The 25010-nt window shown below is 46.9% G+C and overlaps 1 protein-coding gene across 6 annotated transcripts in view; it reads left to right on the top strand.

The window, feature by feature from the left end:
• The window catches only part of LOC116954934 (gamma-aminobutyric acid type B receptor subunit 1), a 343393-nt gene that overhangs the window by 294485 nt on the left and 23898 nt on the right, over positions 1–25010 (top strand). For all 6 annotated transcript variants that reach the window (XM_032975771.2, XM_032975769.2, XM_032975772.2 and 3 more), the window contains one exon: positions 23364–23498. In XM_032975771.2, the coding sequence (XP_032831662.2) occupies positions 23364–23498 (135 nt within the window). The remainder of the gene's footprint in view (positions 1–23363; positions 23499–25010) is intronic.

Genomic DNA, 25010 nt, shown 5'->3' on the forward strand with positions numbered 1-25010 from the left:
GAGAGACAGAATAACAACAACAGAATCCAGAAAAACGCATGTCAAAAATGTTATAAATTGATTTGCATTTTAATGAGGGAAATAAGTATTTGACCCCCTTTCAATCAGAAAGATGTCTGGCTCCCAGGTGTCTTTTATACAGGTAACGAGCTGAGATTATGAGCACACTCTTAAAGGGAGTGCACCTAATCTCAGCTTGTTACCTGTATAAAAGACACCTGTCCAAAGAAGCAATCAATCAATCAGATTACAAACTCTCCACCATGGCCAAGACCAAAGAGCTCTCCAAGGATGTCAGGGACAAGATTGTAGACCTACACAAGGCTGGAATGGGCTACACGACCATTGCCAAGCAGCTTGGTGAGAAGGTGACAACAGTTGGTGCGATTATTCGCAAATGGAAGAAACACAAAAGAACTGTCAATCTCCCTTGGCCTGGGACTCCATGCACGATCTCACCTCGTGGAGTTGCAATGATTATGAGAACGGTGAGGAATCAGCCCAGAACTACACTGGAGGATCTTGTCAATGATCTCAAAGCAGCTGGGACCATAGTCACCAAGAAAACAATTGGTAACACACTACGCCATGAAGAACTGAAATCCTGCAGCGCCCGCAAGGTCCCCCTGCTCAAGAAAGCACATATACATGCCCGTCTGAAGTTTGCCAATGAACATCTGAATGATTCAGAGGACAACTGGGTGAAAGTGTTGTGGTCAGATGAGACCAAAATGGAGCCCTTTGGTATCAACTCAACTCGCCGTGTTTGGAGGAGGAATGCTGCCTATGACCCCAAGAACACCATCCCCACCGTCAAACATGGAGGTGGAAACATTATGCTTTGGGGGTGTTTTTCTGCTAAGGGGACAGGACAACTTCACTGCATCAAAGGAACGATGGACGGGGCCATGTACCATCAAATCTTGGATGAGAACCTCCTTCCCTCAGCCAGAGCATTGAAAATGTGTCGTGGATGGGTATTCCAGCATGACAATGACCCAAAACACACGGCCAAGGCAAGAAAGGAGTGGCTCAAGAAGAAGCATATTGAGGTCCTGGAGTGGCCTAGCCAGTCTCCAGACCTTAATCCCATAGAAAATCTGTGGAGGGAGCTGAAGGTTCGAGTTGCCAAACGTCAGCCTCGAAACCTTAATGATTTGGAGAAGATCTGCAAAGAGGAGTGGGACAAAATCCCTCCTGAGATGTGTGCAAACCTGGTGGCCAACTACAAGAAACGTCTGACCTTTGTGATTGCCAACAAGGGTTTTGCCACCAAGTACTAAGTCATGTTTTGCAGATGGGTCAAATACTTATTTTCCTCATTAAAATGCAAATCAATTTATAACATTTTTGACATGCGTTTTTCTGGATTTTTTTGTTGTTATTCTGTCTCTCACTGTTCAAATAAACCTACCATTAAAATTATAGACTGATCATTTCTTTGTCAGTGGGCAAACGTACAAAATCAGCAGGGGATCAAATACGTTTTTCCCTCACTGTATGCTTTCATAACCATAGTGGTTATACTGCACTTTTGTGATTCAAAAGTCACTTCACCACAAACATAGCAGAATTTGCCTGCTTTGTTCACACAACGCATCTCTGCTCACTTTGGCTAAAGAGAAATGTGTCCCTTTGCAAAATCAAACACTGACAAATAAGAGAGCACGACACTCTATGATTTATAGAGCTGATTTCGGGCAATTTGTTCAGCAGAGGGATGTAAGCCTAGTTATGATTACATCATCCATGATTTTGATTTAAAGCTTTCGTGACTGCAGGGATTCATATTCTTGTTGTGGTTTTCACACCTGATGATGATTGCTTGTGTTGCAGTCGAAACGTCGTGAGAATTTTATTGTTTTATATTTTTATTATTTTATTGTTTCCCTTCTACGTGACTTTACCGAAAGAACCAAGCATATAATATCATCCATGATTTCAAGGGATAACATGATGCAATTCATATCATGTATGATGCAATACCAGGTTCAGATTGCATCATTCATTGTTTTGCTCAAAAAGCAAGTACTGTCCAAACCCAGTCGTAGATTTATTCATAGATCCAGTCAAAGATGTGTTTTAGTCATTTCTGGTTTAAATTGAGATCCCTTCCCTTTATAGCTCACTTATCCTCCGCCATTCCCAAGTCAAGGGTCGTATATACTGACCCAGGAGCATATCCTGAAAACTAGAGCCAATCAACAATTTTAAGCATCATTTTCATTCTCTGTTACCCAGAATTAGTAAAGTGGGGCTACATTTATTTCGGAAGCATTTTGGCCGTAGACCAGTGTTAAAGCAGACTCAGGTGGCAGAATGTATGCGTCAGTGGCAGGGACCCAGAGCTGACTCTGGCAATGTGGTGGAAGTGTTATGTAAAACTAACTTTCATTGCCAAAAAACCCACTAATATGAGGTATAAATTACATTTAAGTTGCACAGTTTCCGTAAATTAAAACTCGCAAAAATAAATGATCTAATAAATCGCTCAAAATGAAGCACAACTGACGATTTTGATTGCGACTCTTTCGATTTAGAACGAATACTAACGATCGACTGATCGATGCGCGTGCTCACTGATAACACTTCCCTGCTCCCGCGCAGAAGATTCGGCCCACTAAGTGGATGACAGCAGAGGCACGGCAATCAAAATCAATAAAACTCCACCCACCGTTGTAAAGATATGCAACTATACGCTTTGTTTTTTTTCGGTAAAGTCACGTAGGTGAAAAAATAAGAATACAAAATAAATGAAAAATCACGACGTTTTGGAAGCAACACAAGCTTTTTTTTTTGCCCACTACAATAATTTTGTTTCTTACTGTGCTTGTCCCATCTGATGACGGAAGCTTGTGTTGCTTCCGAAACGTCGTGATTTATTTTTTATTCTTATTTTTTTCACCTACATGGCTTTACCGAAAGTAGCAAAGGGTATGGATCCTTGTAGTTACGAAAACTTGAAATGTAGAATGATATGCAACTGCTGTACTGCAGAGGCGATCACGTGGACTTCGGATTAACCCAGGGCACTTTATTTGTTCGGTTTAAGCATGTGACTTGTAATAAACATTTCCAAGAATAACAATGTATATGTGTTTTTGGATTCTTAATTTGGGTTTAAGGGAAAATCTAGGAGTTATTAATTTATGTTAAAATCTCGGTTGCGTGGTTAATCCACAAATCTGATAAACCGCACGCGGACAATCGAGAGTCGACTATGTTGAACTTCTTTCACAACGTACGTAGCCAACTGTGCTAATCGGAGGTGCGGGGGAAGGACAACAAAAAGCGGTTCTAAAGAAATGAATTTTCAAAATAACTTACATCAATGATAAATACAAAAAGGCATTACCATTTCTTCCATAATACAGGTGTTTGGATGGTATAATACTAAATAGACACCTATTACGAGGCATCAACTTTAAAAAAAACTGATGGATTTTTTATTGTGGCTTGGACACATCGAATTTTAAAAATTATATCCAATAAACCAATTTTCATGATAATTTGTTTACACTTAATTTTAATCTGCAGTCAATTTAACAATGCTGTCCTGCTACAGGCCAGGATGTGTAGGAGTAGTTATAATAAATAATGCACATGAATGATAATTTCATCATTGATCCAGATAAATTATAATTAAATTAAAATACATGTCTTTTGTAACGGTTCATATCTGTATTTTTTTTTTGTAAAGTCACGTAGAAGGGAAACAATAAAATAATAAAAATATAAAACAATAACATTCTCACGACGTTTCGACTGCAGCACAAGCAATCATCATCAGGTGTGAAAACCACAGCAATAAATTTTGAAAAAAGTGGCGTTTTTTAATGTTAGCACCACGGAGAGCGATTTGACAGTTTATTCAGATGGACGAGTCCATCTATGTTCGGAAAAGAGGAGGGGGGAGACGAAAATAATGTATGCGGTCTGAAAGTCACCGTAAGCGTGAACAATCAATTAAGACCCGAAATGGTTTATCAAATCCTTCCAATGATTGCTAAGCCAGAATCCATCTTCTTGGTTGAAATTGTCTCTGTGTTTGTATATGTGGATAGCCTCATGAACGAATCTCTCATGGTAGCCAGATGGCTTGCAGAGAACCTCTGTCCTGGAGAAGTCAATGTCATGTGAGCCTACTGAATTATAACAGTGATCTGCCACGGTCGAGGTGTTGGTCCTACCGTGTTTTAGGTCTGCTTTGTGTTCACGGATGCGGTCCGAGACATGTCGTTTGGTTTCTCCAATGTAACTACTGCCACAGAGGCAACTTAGTTTGTAGACGCCAGGGTACTGTATGTCCGGAATCACATCTTTTACAGACGGAACCAGATCACGGATTTTATGTAATGTGTTGAATCGGACCTGGATCTTGTGTTTATTCAAGATTTTGGAGATCTTTTCTGTGATCCCCGCAATGTAGAGTAAAGTGATGGTTTTGAATGGCTCCTCAAGAGGGTCCTTCTTCATGGTTGGAGTGATAACTTTGTGGATTGTGTAGTCGGAGTAACCATTAGCCTTAAGAGCTTGGTGTACGTGCTTGAGTTCACTGGCTATGTGTTCCTGGTCGGATATGCATTGGGCTCTATGGTGCAGAGTCTTGATGAGGGAATTATTCTGGGATGGATGGTGGTGGGAATCTGGTCTCAGGTAAGCATCTGTATGGGTAGCTGTCCTGTAGACAGAGTGGCTCATTGAACCATCAGGTCTCTTTTTTATTAGGACATCCAAAAAAGGTAGCTTGCCATCTTTTTCGACTTACATGGTAAATCTGATGGCTGGGTGTATGGAATTGATGTGGTCGAGGAATTGGTCTAGAGCAGGCCGGCCATGTGGCCAGATGACAAAAGTGTCATCCACGTACCTCTTCCATAAGGTTGGGCGCAGAGTGGCAGTCTGGATGGCGTCAGTCTCAAATTTCTCCATGATAATGTTGGCTACAACCGGAGATAGGGGGGAGCCCATTGGGGTGCCCTCAGTTTGTTTGTTCATATCTGGCTTAAATCTGATTGGTTGTTCCTGTGAGGTCATGACACCTATTTTGAAGGAAGCTGGGGTCAAGGTGACGGTGATGACAACTGCCTGGATCGTTACTCATTCTGCGCAGTAATCCTCATGATGTGTGACGCAGTTTCAAGCTCTACGTCGTGGCATTTCATTGCTAAATTTGGTTCAGAGAATTGTTCTCACAACTCACCGGTGTGCCGCAACCATAAAAATTGGCGCCCCTTTATACGCTTGTTGTATTTGGTTTGTTGTCCTTCCCCCCGCACCTCCAATTATTAGCAGTTGCCTATATACGGGGCAAAGGAAGTTCACCTTGCATATAGTGTACATTGTACGAAGCTGGGTCATGGTGACAAAGTGATAATTGTTCTCCAACTTAACGGTGAGCTGAAACAATAATAATGTTTTTTGGCGCGTCCTGTTTAACGTTTGTGTTATATACGGCGTGCCAATTGAAATTGTTTGACTGTTTCGAGTGGTTGAGAGGGTTCTTCATGGTACGGATCTGGCCAGATCATTACGTAGTGGCCTAAACCACCCTGCCTTCCCCAAAAAAAGCAATTATGAACCGTAACATTGACTGAGAAAATCTACTTTGCGTCAAGTGTTCAGCTCTCCTTCCATTTTTTGAGACAATGAGGCCTGTTATTATCAAAGTACCTTGTTGTGGTGGGATATAGAATATCAATAATGTACGTATCCAAGTATGTCTGGAAGCTGATAGCGAAAAACTTTGAGATGTGTGAACAGATACGCTCTTGCACGCTACATTGGTGTGAGAGCTATTGTAAATTGATGCATGCATCAGTCATATCCATTTCCATCGTGCTTGGATGGGTGACTGCTATGCCTAACAGGTTGTTGTAGGCTTCTGTGGGGCTACGTGATCAGGAGCAGGGGGCAGTGCTGAAAAATGTATTGTACCACTATGCTCCCACGTGTATGCTCCCCGCCTTCACCAGCGTGGTGAAGTATGGTCAAACGACAACCCCCCCCCCTCCCTCCCTCAGTGGTGGATTGATAAAAGGGCTTTGCACGACCGTGTGACTCGGGGAGCTAATTTAACCCGAGTATTTCAAAGTGGCAAAAAGCGTGCGGCGAACTGGGATCGATTTCATTTTAATTTCGCGTACAAAAAAAACCCCGTGACGAATGGCGTTTCGCCCTGGGGGGGGGGGGGGTGGCGTTTAATTCGAGAGGGCTCCAAAACGACTCGCCGCCCAGCATTCACAAACGTGAGCCGGCAGCGAAAGCAAGCAAGCCGGCCAGCCAGACCACTCCGCCGCGAGCGTGCGTTGCCCCAGGAGGGCAAGAACGTGGAGTCTGAGACCTGTTACCTTATAGATGTCCTTGACTTGTAGCAGCGGCACGCCGTTTGTGACCGCGCTCACTCGCTCGCCGTTCTGCAGACTCGCTGGGCTGCGCTAAAGGGATTTAGAAAGTCACGGTGTTCTTAGCATTTATCTTTCGCCACAGCTGGAGGACGTGGCTGGCTTATAAGTTGGGACATGACGATACCACCACCCCACTTTCCCCGCCCGCCGAGACTCGCCCGTGAGCCAAGAGGCTGCTGCAGAGGGCAGTGTGGAAAATCAAAATGTATTGTTGTACTGTCCTTCCACAGTCTCCCGTCTATGCTCCCCACCTTCACTAACCCGCACCGACCAGCGTGGTGAAGAATGGTCTTAAGTAACCACCCCCACATCATGTACAACCGCGTGGCTTGCAGAGGCCCTCATCCAGCAGTGGATTCACAGGGAACTGCTGGATGTACCGTACGTGGCGCGTGCCTGTCCCACACTTACGATGCGTTCCGCGTCTCGATCATCGATCCCCTTTTCCCTGCCTCTGTGGCACGTGAAACGCGCAGCCAAACAACCAGACTGCTTGTGACCGAACATTCTGCATTATAGTATTTTTGTTGTGAAGTCAATTCTAGTTTGTTTACACAATGTGGCAGCGGTGGCGCCTCTCTGGCTCACATCAGCCACTGAAAGCGCCTTCATAAATTTGCATTAATACTCCCAAGGTAATGTTTTTTTTAATTCTAAACGTTGAAAAGAAAATATATATTTACATACAGTACTATCGACGTTTGCTTCAAATGAAAAAATAAATTAAACAGAGTTGTGGCTTAATTAATTTCCTAATTTTCATATTCTTAGCTCTTTCGGTAAAGTCACTTTGAAGGAAACAATAAAATAATAAAATATATATAAAACAATAAAAATTCTCACGACGTTCTGACACACCTGATGACGACCGTTTGTGTTATGGTCAAAACGTCGTGAGAATTTTTATTGTTTTTTTATATATTTTATTATTTTATTGTTTCCTTCAACGTGACTTTACCGAAAGAGCTAAGAATATGAATTGCTGCAATCACGAAAGCTTTAAATCAAAATTTTTCCTAATTTTCATTTATATATATCACTGTGCTGCCAAGATTGATTTTTTTCTTTCAAAAGTTCCGCAATGGTTCTGTGAATCGGCGCGGCGTTCTTCTTTCCTTATCGCCACCCCCGAGATATTTATGACGGGCGTCCGTAACGTTCCGTCTCGTTCCCGTATCTCGCCCGCTGATCTCGTGCAATTTTTTTTTTATTTACGTCAAATGGCATTGCCGAAGGTCAGGGTCTTATTTAATTATTAATTTGGAATGAACGTCGTGTGGCCTTGCCGACGTCATTGCCCTCGCGCACCCAACTGCGCTGTTATCGGACTTTGTGCGTTCGTTTTAACAAGAACAGAGACTCAACGCCCTCGTCAATAACACCGTGGCCTGACGGAGGAAGAGTTCATTGCGGGCAACGTTTCAGGCAATGGTTCTTCACAACATGGCGAGAAAAGCCAAAAAGGCGCAGGGTGGATACAAGTCTGAGGCAGTATCATGGAGCTTGATCAGAATAGGCAACGTTTGAGGCACTGGACCTCCTTCATAGCACAGAGAGACAAGAGAGATAGAGTGGATGAGAGTCAGAGACAGCAACTTTATACCATGGGGCCTGATAAGAATTTAATTGTAAAAAAAAATCCTGATTAACAGTGTTTTATGTAATCCACTTAGCAATGCGTTTCTGCAGTTAAATTCTCATTTCAACAGAATTGGAATTCACATAATTCACTTGGTGATGATTGACTGGGCCCGGTTCACATTGAGAATCGATTTAAATAGTGGTGTGCCTTTCTCTCGTGTTTTGAACATAGTGCTCCTAGAATCCCATTTGCCAGCGTTCTACTTAGCCCATGGCTACATATTTACACGAAATGTTAAAGATCCTGTGTCCCACCTGAGAGAAGTGGACCTTGGAATGATATTCAAATTTGTAGATAAAATGATCACATTCACTTTGTAACATATTTTCTCTTATTATTATAATACTTAAATCCTTTTCTGTTACGAGACGCCTGCAAGTTTGCAGGGTGGATCCTGTTCACCGCTGAATCTCGGATGCACAGGCTGTTCAGCGTTCATTTTATTTAGACAGGCGTCGCGCCGCTGTTTGTAAAGACATTGTACTCACCGCAGAAAACCGTAGCGACACGACCGCACTCTACGATAGCTGGTGCCAAGACTGCGCCACACGCCCCCTCCCGCATGGCCTTGTGGGAGCCCCGGTACATGTCTTCCGACCTGAAGTTGTACACGTACATCATCGGAACGGAATCAGAAGAATAACTGATGATGTGCACCTACGTTCAAGTACGTGTACGTCATCGGAATTGGAAAGGGTGTACTTGTAATGGTACAACACGCAGTACTCGCTCTCCAATAGAGGACAACACGGAGACACGAGGAACCACACAACAAACGGGAAATGCGCCCAAGCGGTGAGCTGGCACCAACAGTTGTCCAAGCTCTGTGATCCTCTCCATATATTAAGATGCGTTGAGCCAATCGATGTTTATACATATGTGGTGACTGACTCAGAGACACTTAGAGTAGGAGGCACTCTGTTTATTAAACGGCCTTAACAGTTCACACTGAGTAACTACGGCTCCCAGTCAGGACAGCTGGTAGACTGCCTGACTGGCTTCCCCGAGACCTTGAAGACTCCAGCAGCATATCGGGGATCCCACTCCTAACGACAGTCCTGAGCTCCCCTCCCGGGGCCCCTCTCATATACCGTCAGCGTGGCCTGGCTCCGCCCCTGGCAACGCCCCCCCTCTGGAACCTACTAGCGGGTTCTCGATGTGCCCCTTCCGTGACCCTTCCCCTACATCCCTCTCTGATCTATCACGTGATCTGCTGTCAGTCAGGGCTGCTGTAGCTGCAGATCCCCTTCCCTGCCAGCAGCCAGCGCTATGCTAAGTGACCGATTCTATGTCCCTACACATGTAGGAGGAAACCCACGCCATATCCCAAACAGAACGGACAGAAGATATTAGTCTGCACTTTGCTGGATTCATAAATCACTGTTAATTTCTTTTACGATTCAGTAGTGGGTTATGCTACGAGCAACGCTAGCATCATAGATTGTTTGGCTGCTATAAATGTCCACGTGATAAGCCACTTTGTTGAGCTATCATTTGTGGCTGGTTACTTTTGAAAAATAAGTTAATGGCTGTATTGGCTTTACCTAGTAAAATAAAAGTTTAGTTTTATTTCTGTATTTTTAATGATTTGCTTAGCTTTCATATACTTTGCACTTCTATCGTGTTTTCTTATTGTTTGTTGTTGTAAAATTGTTGTCACCTGCCCCTACTGGATATCTGTCAAAAAGAGCTTCACAGCTCATCGGATTTCTCCGCTTTAAAGAAATATTCTGATTCTGACCGACTCTGTATACCAACTTTTCTTTAAGAGATTGGGTGCACTCGAGGTGACTTGGCCGTAGGCCCGCCAAACTTAATTGGAAATAGCAACTAATAATCAGTCCGAGTAAATAAACCCCGATAATTAAGCAGCTAAATAGATGCCAGTTAATAATTGCCTTATATCAAGCTTGTCGGCTGGGGCGATGCCAGTAACGTTTAACACGTTGTAATGTGTCTCTCTAATACCTTGTCCTTGTACCATTCCTCACCACCCCACTGATTCAATTTCTCCCCATCAGGTTAGTTATGTCCCTCACTCAATCTGGCTCGGGTCAAACGGGTAACTCGAGGTTACCTATTGTAAGGTCTCCATCGTGAGAGGCGCGTTGAATCGCAGTGTGCTCTCAACTCGGCTTGATTAAAAGCTTTCCAATTCAACGCTGCTCACGGCTTCTAAGGTTCTCGGTTTTTGTCGCGAGGCAAAGGGTTAAAGGCGCAGCCCCACAATTGCTCGCTCACGCCCGCTGCTGGTGGAAGCACCTCCACTAGGCGTTACCAAAGCCTTTAAAGTACTGTAGCCGCAAAAAAACGTCACCATTTTCATGCCTTTGTTTCATTTTGGACGACATTTGTGATCAATGTGTTCAGGGGCACCACGGTGGTGAGTTGTTAACTCCGTCGCCGGATATTTAGTAGGTCGTGGGTTCGATCCCAACCCTGACGCCTGTGTATTTAGAGTTTGGAGGTTCTCTCTCGTTCTCCCCGTGGTAGCGTGGATTTTTCTCCGGGTCCTCCAGTTTTTCACCTCCACATTTAGAATCAACTTGCGTTTAAGAGTATTTGGCTGCGATGAATTTCAACGTGATGAGAAGCCACTTCGTTGAGCTATCATGAGTGGCCAGGTGGCTTCTGAAAAAGATCTACATAGCTCAGTGAGCATTATCTGGTAAAATATAAACGTTTTATCTTCCATTCACACATTCGGTGCTGTTTGCGCCGCTGTGAGAGCCCATAGAATATTCTGTACTTGTCACGAGGGCAACTCTCTGACCCTCTCTGCAGACAGATGCTTATGAGTTAATAATGTTTTATATAGTCACATGTAGTTTTCTATTTCTGGTTGCTTTGGCTGTAACCCTATGGTACAGGAACACAGTGGTTCTGTTCGTATAAGATGGCAGCTGTGGATAGCTACGGACATGTGTCCCGAGGTTTTAACGGGTGGAGTATAGTGATGGTACGTTGTTTAGAAATCTGTTGAGCGGTGCTTTGACAGCACTTGACCCACAGCCATCGTCATCATTGTCATGATAGTCATCGTTATCATAGTCATCATAGTCATCATAATCGCCATCGTAGTCACCATCACAGTCGTCACCATCGTCATCAACGGGCCGAGATCGACCCACTGCTCGATGAAGTTCTGTTTAGCCCAAGCCGTCGCCATCTCTCACGATTCTGCGATGTCGGAATAAAAATATTTATTTATACTGGAAGAATCCGATTAAGCTATAAAATCTATTTTTCACAGATGTCCAATTGGGGCAGGTCAAAACGTTGCAACAACAAACAATACCAAAAAAAATCACAATCGGAGTGCCAAGTACAGGAGAGGTAATTAATCCACCTGGCGCCTGCACACCACCAACCCGGGTTGACCCTTGTCACCAGGAGAGTTACGATAAATAAATAGGTAAAAGCCTGTCTCTCCCTCCGCGTAAAAACAACTTATTTTTACATTCCATAGGGCAATGGGCCTGGAGGACTCATGTGCCCTGAAAGTTGTTGCCGAAGCAGGCAAACTCTGGACTGGTTTTGACATTAATGGGTCTCATCAACATAGTCAGGCCTGATTTAAAGCTTTCGTGACTGCAGGGATTCATTTTATTGGTTCTTTCGGTAAAGTCACGTAGAAGGGAAACAATAAAATAATAAAAATATAAAACAATGAAATTCTCACCACGTTTCGACTGCAACACAAGCAATCATCATCAGCAAGAAAAAAATATTGCTGTGGTTTTCACATCTAATGATGATTGCTTGTGTTGCGGTCGAAACGTCGTGAGAATTTTATTGTTATATTTTTAGTATTTTATTGTTTCCCTTCTACGTGACTTTACCGAAAGAACCAAGAATATAGTCAGGCCTGTTAAAAAAAACACACACTCGTCTCCTGGCTTGTTGTTGTTTCTCCGTGTCCTCAAGACGCTGAATTCTTCTCTCGGTCCTCCAGTTTCTCCTTCCGCATTTGGAATCAACGCGTGTTTTAGAGCATGTGACTGCTATCAATTTCCAGATTATGATATAAGGCGCTTCGTTGAGTTCTCATTTGTGGCCCAGGTCACTTCTGAAAATGTACTCAGTGGGCCTTATCTGATAAAATAAAAAGTTTCGTTTCGGAGTTAAGTTTAAGAAACTTGCACCGTTGTGTCCCATGTGTGTGTCTCTGTGTGTCTCTGTGCTAACTCTCTCTGCTTAGATGTCTATATATGTGTCTGCGATCTGTACTCTATCACTCTTAACCTATAATTTAGCAATCTTTGAAATAACGTAATCAGCCAGACCATGCATTAATTGTGTTTTGACCGACCCTCTGTGTTGCATTATATTGTTTCCAAATTTTACAAAATCTTGTTCGATTTGATGTGCTTCTCCATCTCTCTTTGTCCCCCCTGCATGCTAAGGCCTCGGCACGGAGACCCTATCTCTCTGTGCTCCGTACGTTGTGTCTCTTTGTGTCTCTGTGTTAACTCCCTCTACTTAGGTGTCTGTATATATCTCTGCGGTTCTGCGTTTCCTCTCTCTCTCTTAAATTAGCTCTTCTATGCCTGATGATGATTGCTTGCGTTGCAATCGAAACGTCGTATGCTATTATGTAATTTTATTATTATTTCTTATTTCTACGTGACTTTACCGAAAAAATACCAAAGAGTTGCACCGTTTTTTTCGACCCGGGAGATGGAATCGAACCGGCACCCTCTTGGTTTTGCAAGTCCCAGCGGCTCTGCTCACCGTTGCAACCACTGCGGTAGGATCCATTTGCGTTGATTTTCCTACTTTGCAAAAAGCTGTTCCGTGTTTGCTTTTTTTCACGGACCATTTATTTCCAATTAAATTTAATGTCCGTCCCTTAATAGAGCCAGAGATCGTCGAGATAAATTATTTGTTTTGCAAGGAAGCCCTAAGTTGTTTGTAATTATATATAGACGGTTGCTATTATCGCAGTTGCATTGTTATGAAATGTAGTTTAGCTAACGCCAGTTTTCATATTTGAGTAAAAACCATGATTTGCTGTGGTGGGTGACTGTGGATAATAAAATAAAAAAATACTTCTGTTCATCTGTCCAGAATAAAATAAAATAACAATTTAGTCCATTATACTGATTGGCCTTTAAAGGTAATGTTTTCCAGTCGTATGTGTTTGAGCAGACAAACTCTGAGGCTGGTTTTGACCTTCTGTGGCTCATCAGCCGAGTCAGGCTTGTTGAACATGCTTACTGGGTTGTCACTGTAAAGAGGGGATGGTGCTTTCCACAATAACATTTGACACGATGAGTTTTCATACCATATTGATGCGCGCTCTGTGTTGACAGAGTGCTACCATTCAGACGAAGTGTTCAGTAGTTTTTTCTTGCTGTGGTTGTCCCACCTGATGACGATTGCTTGTGTTGCGATCGAAACGTCGTGATGTATTATTATTATACCTACGTGACTTTACCGAAAGAACCGGTAAGAGTATGGATTCCTGCAGTCACGAAAGCTTCAAATCAAGATTGTTCCAACCAATTATGTTTTGTAGATGAGTAGTATTTCGTTTTGCAAGCCTAACTCTGCTAATGAGTCCGAGAAATGTTGAAACCAGTGCAGAGTTTTCTTCAAAATATACGACTCAATGCCATTTTTTAGATGCTGTTGGGGCAAAAGCAGATTTTGCTTTTCACGTGGACTTTCGTTGAACTGAGTTCTGTTTATGTATCTCATTTTAAATTCGTATTATGACATCAGCACACAATGACCAAGCTCTGTAGTCTTCTATTCACCATTATAAGAAGCGTTATCATGGCATGTACTATCCGCTGCTGGATGAAGCCTCCTCCTCCTTCCCCCATACTCACGATTGCACATTGTTCCGTAATGCCATGGTCTGTTGCACGCCTGCACACCAGCTGACATCCTTGCTCTGTCTCATCACCGTGGAGACGGAGCGATAATTTCACTGCTCCATCTCCACAGTGGCGGTCCTCCACAGCCACGTTCTCTGCCTCTGCTGCCACTCTGACCCCAGTCTCATCCATCGACCATCATCCCGGTCCTGGGCGGACCTCCCCTAGGTCGATCCGGTCCCAAATGAGTACCTGGTCCAGTGTGTAAACATCACCCCTGCACCTCCGATTAGCAACGGTTGGCTACGTAAGGTGCAAAAGAAGTTCAACGTACATTCATTCCAGCGATGTGTCGTGTCCAAGCCCACTCACTTTTCTTCCAGCCAATATTCATGTTGATCTCATTTGTGTTTGTTCCCTGATTCATGCATTTATCTTTCAGTCTGTCAGTGTAATTCCAAGCGAGAATCTCGCCGTGCTTCCCTGCGTACGCAACGAGGCGTGTGGTCATTTCCTGCCAGCAATTATAATAATGCCCCCTCAATTCATCCAGAAAAGGCTCGCTGATTCGCAAAATGCTTTTATAGATCGGATATTTTCTTTCGCTGCATCGGATTTTTCGTCCAATTTCTTACTGTTCCCTATCCAGTGGTTGCCAGACAGCTGGGAAAATATGAGGCTACCCAGACGGATGGTCTGAAAAAAAATCCACAAACAACAGGTTGTATTCTCGAGGATATGAGACATACCTTACTTACCCCAGTATTATAAAAGCAAAGATGGGGGATGCATCTTATAATCCAGTATGTGTCTCTGCGTGTGTGTATGGCCAGATTTGTATAACTTTCTTGACACCGGGCACAAGTTTAATAATACGTCTAATAATACAAAGAATACGGTAATAGGATACGCACAGCAAGCCTGTTCATCGCGCAGCTTTGAGACTATTAGCAAATGCTCGCTGCGCCTGTTTACCGATCTGCAAGTTGCTCCGTACCTGATCTGCATGTAAATGAATGCAGCTGACATTGAATGCCTGCCTTGGGGGTCATTGGGTCTCAGTCCTCTGATATGCAGGCCATACTTTTGCTGTGCCGCAGGCGTGAACGAAGCTTCGCCCGCCGGCTTATTGTGTTCAGCTTGGGTGCCCCCGTGGTGCCCATTGGTCAGCCGAATGGGTACTCCCTCCTAGGCGCCACGGTGGCGAGATGTTAATGACCTCGCCTGGTATGCAGGAGGTCAACGGTTCGATCTCGATCCTGATGCCTGCTGTATATTTGGGGTTTGCAAATTCCGCCCGTGGTGGCGTGGATTTTTGTCCAGCTCCTCCGGTTTTAAATTAAAAAAAGAGATTTAATACAGTGAATTTATTTTAGAGGCTGAAAAACACGATGACCCTGAATTTAGAGACCTAAATTAAAACCGCAATTGTTTGTATTGGTGTTGTCATCGGCTTGCGGGCCTACGTAATATAGGCGGTGCAGAAAAATCAATCATTCTACTGTAATTCTGTGCGCCCACATCTATGCTGGCCACATTAAGCATCCCGCACTGACCAGTGTGGTGAAGTATGGTCAAATAAACCTGCCCCCTCCCCGACGCCCCGTACATGGCGTGGGGAGCCCCCCCTCATCCAGCACTGGATGTGACGGAAGGACCGTGCACTGTACATACACACGTACGTCTCGAATCATAACTATGACCTCATCGCTAATGCTCTTTTAAATTCTAACCCCCCCCCCCCCCTTTTTACTCTCCTCGCGCTTGCACGGTTCAAATCAATTTAAAGCCACCGCCGCGTTGCTGGGAAAATGTAATTTAAACTCTCGCTCCGAGCGACGGAGCAACATGTCGGGTGATTGACGCCGCGTGGCACCGCGTGTCGGGCGAGCCTGGAAAAACACGACGCGCCGTTTCTTCCCCTCGTCTTGAAAATTCCCACGCGCGCGCACGCGGGCTCGTGCGCACGCTCGTGCGGTTGCACCGCGTGCATCAGCGTGGCATAAGCACTGACGCAGCATCGGCGGCCGAGTGTGTGTGAGCATTGAGCGGCCAGAGGCGCGGCCGTAATCGCGGCGGGGGCGGGCGAGCGCGGCTGGCTCGCAGCTACCGCGTAGGTCGTGCAAACGGTTCTCGCCGTCGGCGACTCCGCCGACTTGTCGCGGTTCGTGGGAGGGACTCGAATCGGGAATCGGATCTTTGACGTCCCCTTCTGAGTGACGTCTCGTTTGCACGGTCTCTATTCTTTTTACTTTCCCGCTGATAGCGACGCTGCCGCCGGCGTAACGGTCGGCAGCGCCACCGGATTGGCAATCCAGAGGTCGCCGGTGCGATTTCTCCTCCCGATGCGGTAGTCGAAACAACGGTGGCGAGTTTATTAACCCTTTCCCGTTCTGAGACGTCTGCAAGTTGCAGGGTGGGTGTCCCGTTCACCGCTGAATCTCTGAACGTGCAAGCGGCTCGGCGTAAATTTAATTTTGAGAGGCATAACGCCATTGCTTATAAAGACATTGTGCTCACCGCAGAGGACTGTAGCGACACAACCGCACTCTATGATAGCTGGCGCCGAAGTTTTCCACACGTCCCTCCCGCATGGTCTTGTGGGAGCGTCGGTACGTCTTCCGACCTGAAGACATACCGATAAAGTAATATTTCGTACGTGCACGTCATCGGAACGGAATTGGAAGTAAGAATGGTTGGGTACTCCAGGCTCTATCGGAATCCGTCTTGCCACCGTGGAAGGGCAAGGGAAAACAGCCACTGCCTGTGGAAGTGGAGGTCCAAACCCGGAGGGAGCCTCGTGAGCAAACAATTGCAGGGCTGCACTTTTACTGTTACCCCCCTCTTAAACAAGCTTGGGGTGGAACGGTGGCCTGAGTTCGATTCAGGGCCATGGCGTTGGCCATATCCGACTTGTATGGATTTATGTATGTTGAACTTATTTCACACTGCATGTAGTCAACCGTGCTAATCGGAGGTGCGGGAGGGGGGAGAACGAAAGGACTCGGAGATCCGGATGTTCACGACTATATCAAAATTACTGCGCGTAATCGTGTTAAGGCACAGCGGAGTGGAGTGGTGGCATGGCGGTTAGCGCACCGCGCTACGCGTCCACCTACCCCGAGATCGATTCCCAGCCGCGACCGACATCCGGTGTGAGCGGCGTCCAAACGGGGTCTTGGGTACCCTCCCGTTCGCCAAACTGTCACCTGAGCCAGCGTGATGAAGTATGGTCAAACAATGCCCATGACCTGCACGGCGTGGGCAGAGCCTCGTCCAGCAGTGGATTGACGAGGGGAAGAAGGAGCCAGCTCATTTGTTGAGGATGTCGATGGGTGGTGCTGTGGCGCTTGTTCACAGCACCCATGGACCAACTAAACCGTGCAACCATGTAATAATCTCGCACTGCCCGGAGTATACACCTGAAGGGCAATAATGGGTGGGTGAGTCGGTGAGTGACTGGGTGAGTGGGTGGGTGTATTTGCCGTTCACCAACTATCAGACAGTGCTATTGAATGGCTAAATCACTTAGAATTTAACCTCTCTTAGGCGCTCTTCCTTTGCGATACGAGAGAAGATGAGAGGGTTGAACGTCATAGGACCAAATACACGGAGCGTTTGGGATTTGCCTGATGGAACCATCGTTCCGCGGCCTACCCCTTTGCGATCGACGCCTCGTGCCGATGTTTACACACACCGCACGAGCTCCTATTTTTAAGGCTGAGTCGTCTTGAGAGGGGGAGGCCTAGGACTAGTAGAAATATTCCTCACTTGTTATCGGTCGTGAGCGGGTTGTCGGACTCGTAGCGCGGTGCAGTGCGCTGGCCGACTGCCCACACGCACAAACAGCCGTGACCTTCCACTTGCGCGTCCAGCCTGAAACATGCCTCTCTCGTTGCCGTCGAAGTGTGGTCTCCGCGCAGACCGCGCGCTCGGGCTGTCAGGCCCCGTGTCGAAGGGGGGCCCCACACTGCCACTTTAACACGCCGCACTCCGGCGCTTATTTCCCACGCGGGCGTGAACACATTAACGTGACGGCGGTTGCCTTGACCAAGTAGGGAAAACCGACGGGTGCACGAGATTTGACTGGGGGAAAAAAAAAACAAATTTCAAGGTTTTTCCCGTCGGCGGTCTCCACCTGGAGGTGCGCAAATATTCACCGGGTTTGTCCAATTTTTACTTTTTTTAATCGTGCGACTAGTGCGTTCACGATTTGAAGCTGCTTGAAATGTCGGGAGGAATGTGTGGGACCTTCCAAACAAACGGCACTGAATGGGTAATAATAAATAAAAAGCAAGGGCTGTAAGTTAGGAATCGAACTCAGGTCGCAGTGTATGAACTTGTGCCCTATCATCAATTAAAAAGGACAAAGTGGTTTCCGAATGAGCAATGAGGCAGTGTTCATCTCCCGTATGCAGCCTGGAGCCAGTGATCGAAATTTCTCATTCACATGATGGGGGGCGAGTCTATCCATATGGCAACCACAATTGACTTCCCCACAAAGTGGCACTTACTTTATTTGTTTAAGCATGCTGTGCCATGAACCCAACGACCCGAGTTCAATTCCCGCTCCCAGCCATCAACACCAGTGGCGATAATATGAACCGGTCCTGGGCCTCCCTTAGGTTGACTCAGGCTCAAATGAGTACCTGTTGCGGTGTGTAAACATCGCCACTAGGGATAGAAAGGCGGCCAGGCGTGGTGCTCACCACCTCGTGTGCCATGCCGGCCTTCGTACAGTAGGTGCTACTCTCTAACAGCACTTGCCCCCAACAGTCTCTTTAGGCTACACGGGGGATCTTTGGTATTGTCGTGAGCACACGCATCTTGAGTGGGACAGGACCAGCGGCACTCCCGGGGTGAGAGTGTCCATTCCTTGGTTTGCGTGTGCGTCCTACGGGAACACGACACTCACCAGGACACGAGACCTCTGGGAGGCAGGTCATATAAAAACACAACAGCGGAGCTGCAAGGCAACCCACCGGTGCTTTATTTAATGAGTTCCACAATTGATTTTCTCATCCTGATGTCAAGCTTCCATACCCTTTCATCGCGATTTATCGCCGTCGCGTCATCACGAGACGGCAAACTCGCCGCAGGGCAGTGCCGGCCCGCCTCCATCTTGGTGAACAGGCCCGCGGAAACGGATACCACAGAGCTACCACTGAGATCCCTTCCAGTGACCTCTGGTGCATACACACGCAGTAGGGGGCAGCAATTCTCAGTGTTTGTCAGATGACGGTCAAACCGATATATTTTAATTCTCACTGACGAAAGTTCGCCAATTTAAGTGCGGAACCAAATTTTAACGTGATAGTGGTTTTGTGTGCAGACATTGCTGACCGGGCTTAGATCATCAATTCAACCTATCTGAGAACCTGCTGATCATGGATTCGAACACCCGGACCTCGGCGTTGCCAGCTCAACGCTCTGACCTCTCTGAGCCACCTGGCCACCTCCCAAGATCCATTTTCCGATCCCAGTAGTGAGCGCAATGCTGGCCAGTTCTGGCTTCGCCGTCTGACTCGCTAAATTTAATCTGCAAAGTTTTACAATCTTGAGGGGTCCACTCCCCCCCCCCCCCTACGCTATCCCTGGATTTTCCTTAGCATTCTGGTTATTCTTACCATTTCCCCTCCCCATTTAAATCTTCATATTCCCCCTAATGCCAGGTCCCCACTGAGGCAGCGGGGGCCCCTATTCCCCTTCTTCCCTCCCCCTTTGCGTGCGGTTTCCGCCGCGCCAGAATGGATTAACCACGGATTTTTTGTACCCCGTAAGCCGGAACGTTTTGGCGTGATATATCGGGGCTTGCGTTTTTGTTGTAATGTTTTTTTATTTTATTTATCGAGAGGTGGTACAGCGCCCGGAAGCCTGTTTCCCGCTGCGCGCTCTCCGTCCGACGGCATCAACGGCTCTCTCGAAGTTTCAGAGTGAATATTCTGATGGCTAGCTTACGATTAATTGTACACTGGGGGTTGATCGTCAACTTTTGCTGGAGCCGTTTCGGCTGAATTGTTTTCACCCGCAATGTCAATGGCGGGCATTGCGTAACATGAGTCGTGGTGGGCAGCCATTACACTTTTTTGTTCCATTTTCAAAAATAATTGTACATGCCGCTGAGAAGGCTGCCCCGTGGCGTAATGGTTAGCGCACTTGGACTTGGCCATCCATAGGTCATCGGTTTCCATCTCCCAGCACGTGGCAGTTAAAACGACGGTGCGAGTGTCCGAGTTCTCTCCGGCCTCTTGTCAACGCAGCGGCGTAAGTGGGTCACGCCGCGGTCAGTCCATCGGCGGGTCGCGTGCGCTGGGGTAAAGTGTGCGCACACCCGACCCCTTGCAACATGGTCAGGTCAGCTTGGAAGAGTTGGCCAAATGACCCCCTAGAGGGGGAGCTCTATACCACCTCCGAGAGTGGAGAGGCTTTCTGCCAGCACCGAGCAAGAAATTGCGAGGGCTGTACCCTAACCTGTTCTATGCGTGACTAATTGTTGTATATTCCCAGTGTGAAATCCGCGTGGCACCTATAATGGGTTTATTTCCATTCCAGCTCATGCTACAGACAGCAGGGCCGAGCACGGTGTTGTGGATTGAACCGAGAGTGACATTTTTGTACGTCCCAGCATCCTTCAAGGAGCCGCCTGACACGATTACCAGATTGTGCTTTTATCCAGATGTTTAGGATGGTGAGTCCTGGGTAGCCCTTTGCCTCCCTTAGACAGGGGCTTGGCCAACACACCGCGCCTCCGGTTGGCTACGTACGGTGTGAAACAAGTGGAACATACACGCGACGGTAACGATGCTGTGAGTTTTCGTGAATTGGCGCATCGTGATTCAACTCGAGAACCAATTCTTTGTGTCTGCGTGCGTGTATTTTTTTTTATTTTACCGTCGCGGTGAATACAGCGGCGTCTCTCTCGAGCAACTCTATCCCAGCGACGTGCGATACGGTAGACACGAGTAAAAGGGCAATGCGTGCTTTACACGAGCAAGCTTCAATGGGCATGTCCATCGGTGTAAGAATCGACGTCAATGCCGCCCCCATTTCTCTCCTTCGCCCTCCATCGCTTTACGTTGTTAGGTTCCTCTTTCCTCGTCTTCCCCTCCCCATATAAAAATCCATCTTCCCACTCGCGGCACTCACATCATGGTGGGGCAATGAGCTGACATTTTTTTTTCCCCCTCCTCTAAATGCAGGAGCAAAACAAAAAATAGACCTATCGCTACACCCCTTACACTGTAACCATAGCAACGTGAGGTCTCGCGACGCAGCCGCTGATGATCGTTTTAATTCCATGAGGCACTTTGAGAACCTGTTTTTTAAATTCTTTTTCATTCCCATTACGGGCGTTGAGTCCGCCACATTGGTATCGTAGCGCAGGACTGGTCCTGGTATGAGGATATCAAATGGGGCCTGTTGTTCAATTCCCTCGCCCCCCCCCTTCTGCACCCCCCCCCCCCCCACTTTGTAGCCCAGCGCCTGAGCCACTCCGGCACTGCGTGGGCCCTGGGGGCCGTTGCACCCCCTGCACACTCGACAGCTACACAGCTCGCGGGAGCCGATGATTTGAACCTTCCGCAATGTCGATGGTTTGCTGGGTCACTGAACCACCTCAAAAACCACTTAGCTCTCTCTACCTTAAGATTTTTTTTTCTTTGACCCCCTCCCCTCGGCTCTGTCCCGCAGTGTCATTAAGAAAATAATTAGAAAGAAAAAAAACCCGCCATCCCCGGTAATTATCGTGTCTGTGTCAGTCAACCATGTCCCATTTCATAATACGCGAATTCTCTCCAGACTGTCATTATTTCAGTCACTGGCTCAACTCGGGCGGACGTGCAGCGGGGATCGGCTTCCATTTCAGAGAGGGGTTGTTGGCTTCACGCTGAGCAAACGATGTTTCCATGCTTGCCGTGTCGCGAGTGAATAGCGGGGGGAAATACAGAGCGTAGCATTGGGGAATGGCGATGATTGTGGCCGTGCGGCAAAACAGGCAAAGATCCCCCGCGTAGCCTTTAAAAGGCTGTTGGGGCAAGTGCTGTTTGGCGAGCGCCTATGAAGATCCGGCACGGCACGTGACGGGGTGGGTGGCGAGCACCACGCCCGTCTGCCTTTGTCTTCCTCGTGCTGACGTTTGCACACCGCCGCGAGCCAACTATTATCTATTTATGTTGTATCGAGGCGATGCGCGGGCCCGTTTGCATCGCGCGTCGCGACGCACGTATGCACCGTCAACGTAAACTCAAACGCTTCTACCAGGCAGGGGATAAACAGATGAGGGACGGACCCACTGCCCCGAACCAGTGCGGGGATCCGACAGGAAGAGGGTGAAGGTTGTCTTGATTTGAAGCTTTCGTGACTGCAGGAATCCATACTCTTTGGTTCTTACGGTAAAGTCACGTAGGTAGAAAAAATTATTATAATAATAATATATCACGACGTTTTCCTACGTGACTGGACATGTGAAAAAAACGCCTTCGTGGAAATTGTAACAAAAAAAATGTTTCCGTGCATTACGATGCAAAAGCCACCACGTGCGTCAACAGCTGCCGTGGGGGAGGCGGCTGGGTGGCTCAGAGGTCAGGGCCTTGGTTCGGACCCAGGTCACAGCAGCCTATGGTTGAACCGCGTTCTCAAGTGCAGTGAATTGATGGTCACATCCCGGTCTCCAGTGACTCCGCGAAATAATGCCATCGCATTATATTTTGGTTCTGAATTGAAGTCGGTGAAAATTCCACCTTTGAAAATCAAGCATACCAGTTTTGGCTGTCAGGATGGGTGGGAAAGTGCCGCCCCCTGTGGTGCAGTACAGAGGGCACTTTTTAAGGGATCTCAGAAGTAGCTCTGTGATATCTGCTTCTGTGGGATATTCTCTCACACGAAGGGGTTTACACCGCTCTGCAAGACTTCCGAATAGATACGGTAATTGATCACATCCCATTACGTGACACTGGTAAGACAATCGGGAAACCATTTTGAGGGAGTAGAATACACAAATAATAATATATACATATATTTGTAAATTAAATAGAAATGTGTATTATGCAGGGTAACATTGGCTCACACGATGCGTCTGTGCTGTGTGTACTGTGTGTGTCGTACGGAGAGTAACAATGCCTAAACATGATGCGTCTGTCCTGTGTGTACTGTGTGTGTATCATATGCAGGGTATCATTGGCTTATGTTATGCGTCTGTGCTGTTTGTGTGCTGTCTGTACTGTGTGTCGTACACAGGGTATGATTAGCTCACAGAATACATCTGTGCTGTGTGTATTGTGTGTGTGCTGTGTGTGTAATAGCAGGATATCATTGGCTTACACGATGCATCTGTGCTGTGTGTGTGTGTGTGTCGTACGCAGGGTATCATTGGTTAAACGCATTACGTCCGTATGTATATATGTGCGTTGAACTTCTTTCGCACCATACATAGCCAATCGTGCTAATAGTCTGCGCTGTGCGTGTGCTGTGTGTGTGCTGTGTGGAGCGCAGTGCCAGCCAGGCCTGGCCACGAAACTGCTCTACGAGCTGCTCTACAAGGACCCCATCAAACTCGTGCTGCTGCCTGGCTGCAGCAGCGTGTCCACGCTGGTGGCCGAGGCGGCTCGCATGTTCAACATCATCGTGGTGAGCCGAGGGCGATCGTTGGTGACCCAGCTCTGACCAGCAACTCGCCATGCCCTTGAGAACTCGGTTGTAATGACCGGCAGTTGCTGAAAACTATTACCCCTTTCCCATTCTGGTGACGTACATGTACGTCATCAGTTTTTCCTTCCGATTCTGTTCCAATGACGTACACTTAGGGAAGACGAATTGTGCCACACGCCCTCCCCGCATGGCCGTGTGTGGGAGCCTCGGTACGTGTTCAGGTCGGAAGGCGTACCGATAAAATAACATTATTTCATACGTGTACGCCATTAGAAGAAAAGTTTTTCTTCCGATTCCGTCCCGATGACGTACACGTAGGGAAGTCATACCGAGGATCCCACGAGGCCATGCGGGAGGGCGTGTGACATAGTTTGGTGCTAGCTATCATAGAGTGCGGTCGTGTTGCGACAGGTCTCTGCGGTGAGTAAATAAAATTAACGCTAACCGCTTGCGCATTCCGAGATTCAGTGGTGTACGGGACCCACCCTGCAACTTCCAGACGTCTCAGAATGGGATATGGTTAACGAACTATTTTTATAGTACCAGTTAAGGCTCACTGAGCTACATAGCTCTTTTCCAAAGGCAACCTGGCCACAATTGATAGCCGAAAAAACGCATGTTAAGTTTAAATGTGGTTGGAAAAACCAGACGACCCAGAGAAAAATCCACACGACCACGGGGAGGACATAGAAACTCCAAATTTACAGGGGTCAGGGTCGGGATCGAACCCATGACCTTCCTGTATACCAGGCGAGGTAGTTAACATCTCGCCACGACCTCCTGTATTCCTCCTGTCAACCTAGATTGGAACTCAGACTCTCAGCGGTGCCGGCTTAGTGCTCTGACCTCTGAGCCACCCATTCGCCTCCGCTCACATTGTGACGGCAGTGCCGTTGGCGAACGTGGCAAGGTTTCACAATGATAATAATTTGCAGTGAAAATGTTAATACTCCGAACAAACCAAGATCGCCCGCGGCAACCGAGATACTTACAAGGCCGTTCTTACTTTACATTTCATTTGCAAGTGTTGTTTCACATGTCGGGTGTTAGCTGTGGCACGTCGCACCAGTTGTGCGAGTGATTCACGCACTCGTGACAACAGCGACACCTGGATAAACCCAACGCTTGGCGATGTAATCTGTAAACCCACAGAGACACGGAGAGATACATAGAGACTCCCAAGAGATACACACAGACTCGTGTAGATACATAGGGATACATGACAGTCGGGTCACAGTAGTGCGATTGTGGCCATGCAACCCAAATTTGAGACCATAGAATTAAACCCACTGTGGTCAGCGCTCCAACGGAGGAGGAGGAGGAACAGCAAAACGACACGAACTCTCTCTCTCTCTCTCTGCTGAAGACCTCTCGTCATGGTCAGCAGCAGCAGAACTCGACATTGGCATCGAGCTGCTGAACACATTGCCATCACACGCAAGAATATCATTGAATTATCGTAACTTTCCCTTCCATAAATTGTTATGTTTA

This window comes from Petromyzon marinus, chromosome 57 (genome assembly GCF_048934315.1).
Source record: "Petromyzon marinus isolate PM22_M1 ecotype Great Lakes invasive population chromosome 57, UKy_Petmar_22M1.pri1.0, whole genome shotgun sequence".
NCBI lineage: Eukaryota > Metazoa > Chordata > Hyperoartia > Petromyzontiformes > Petromyzontidae > Petromyzon > Petromyzon marinus.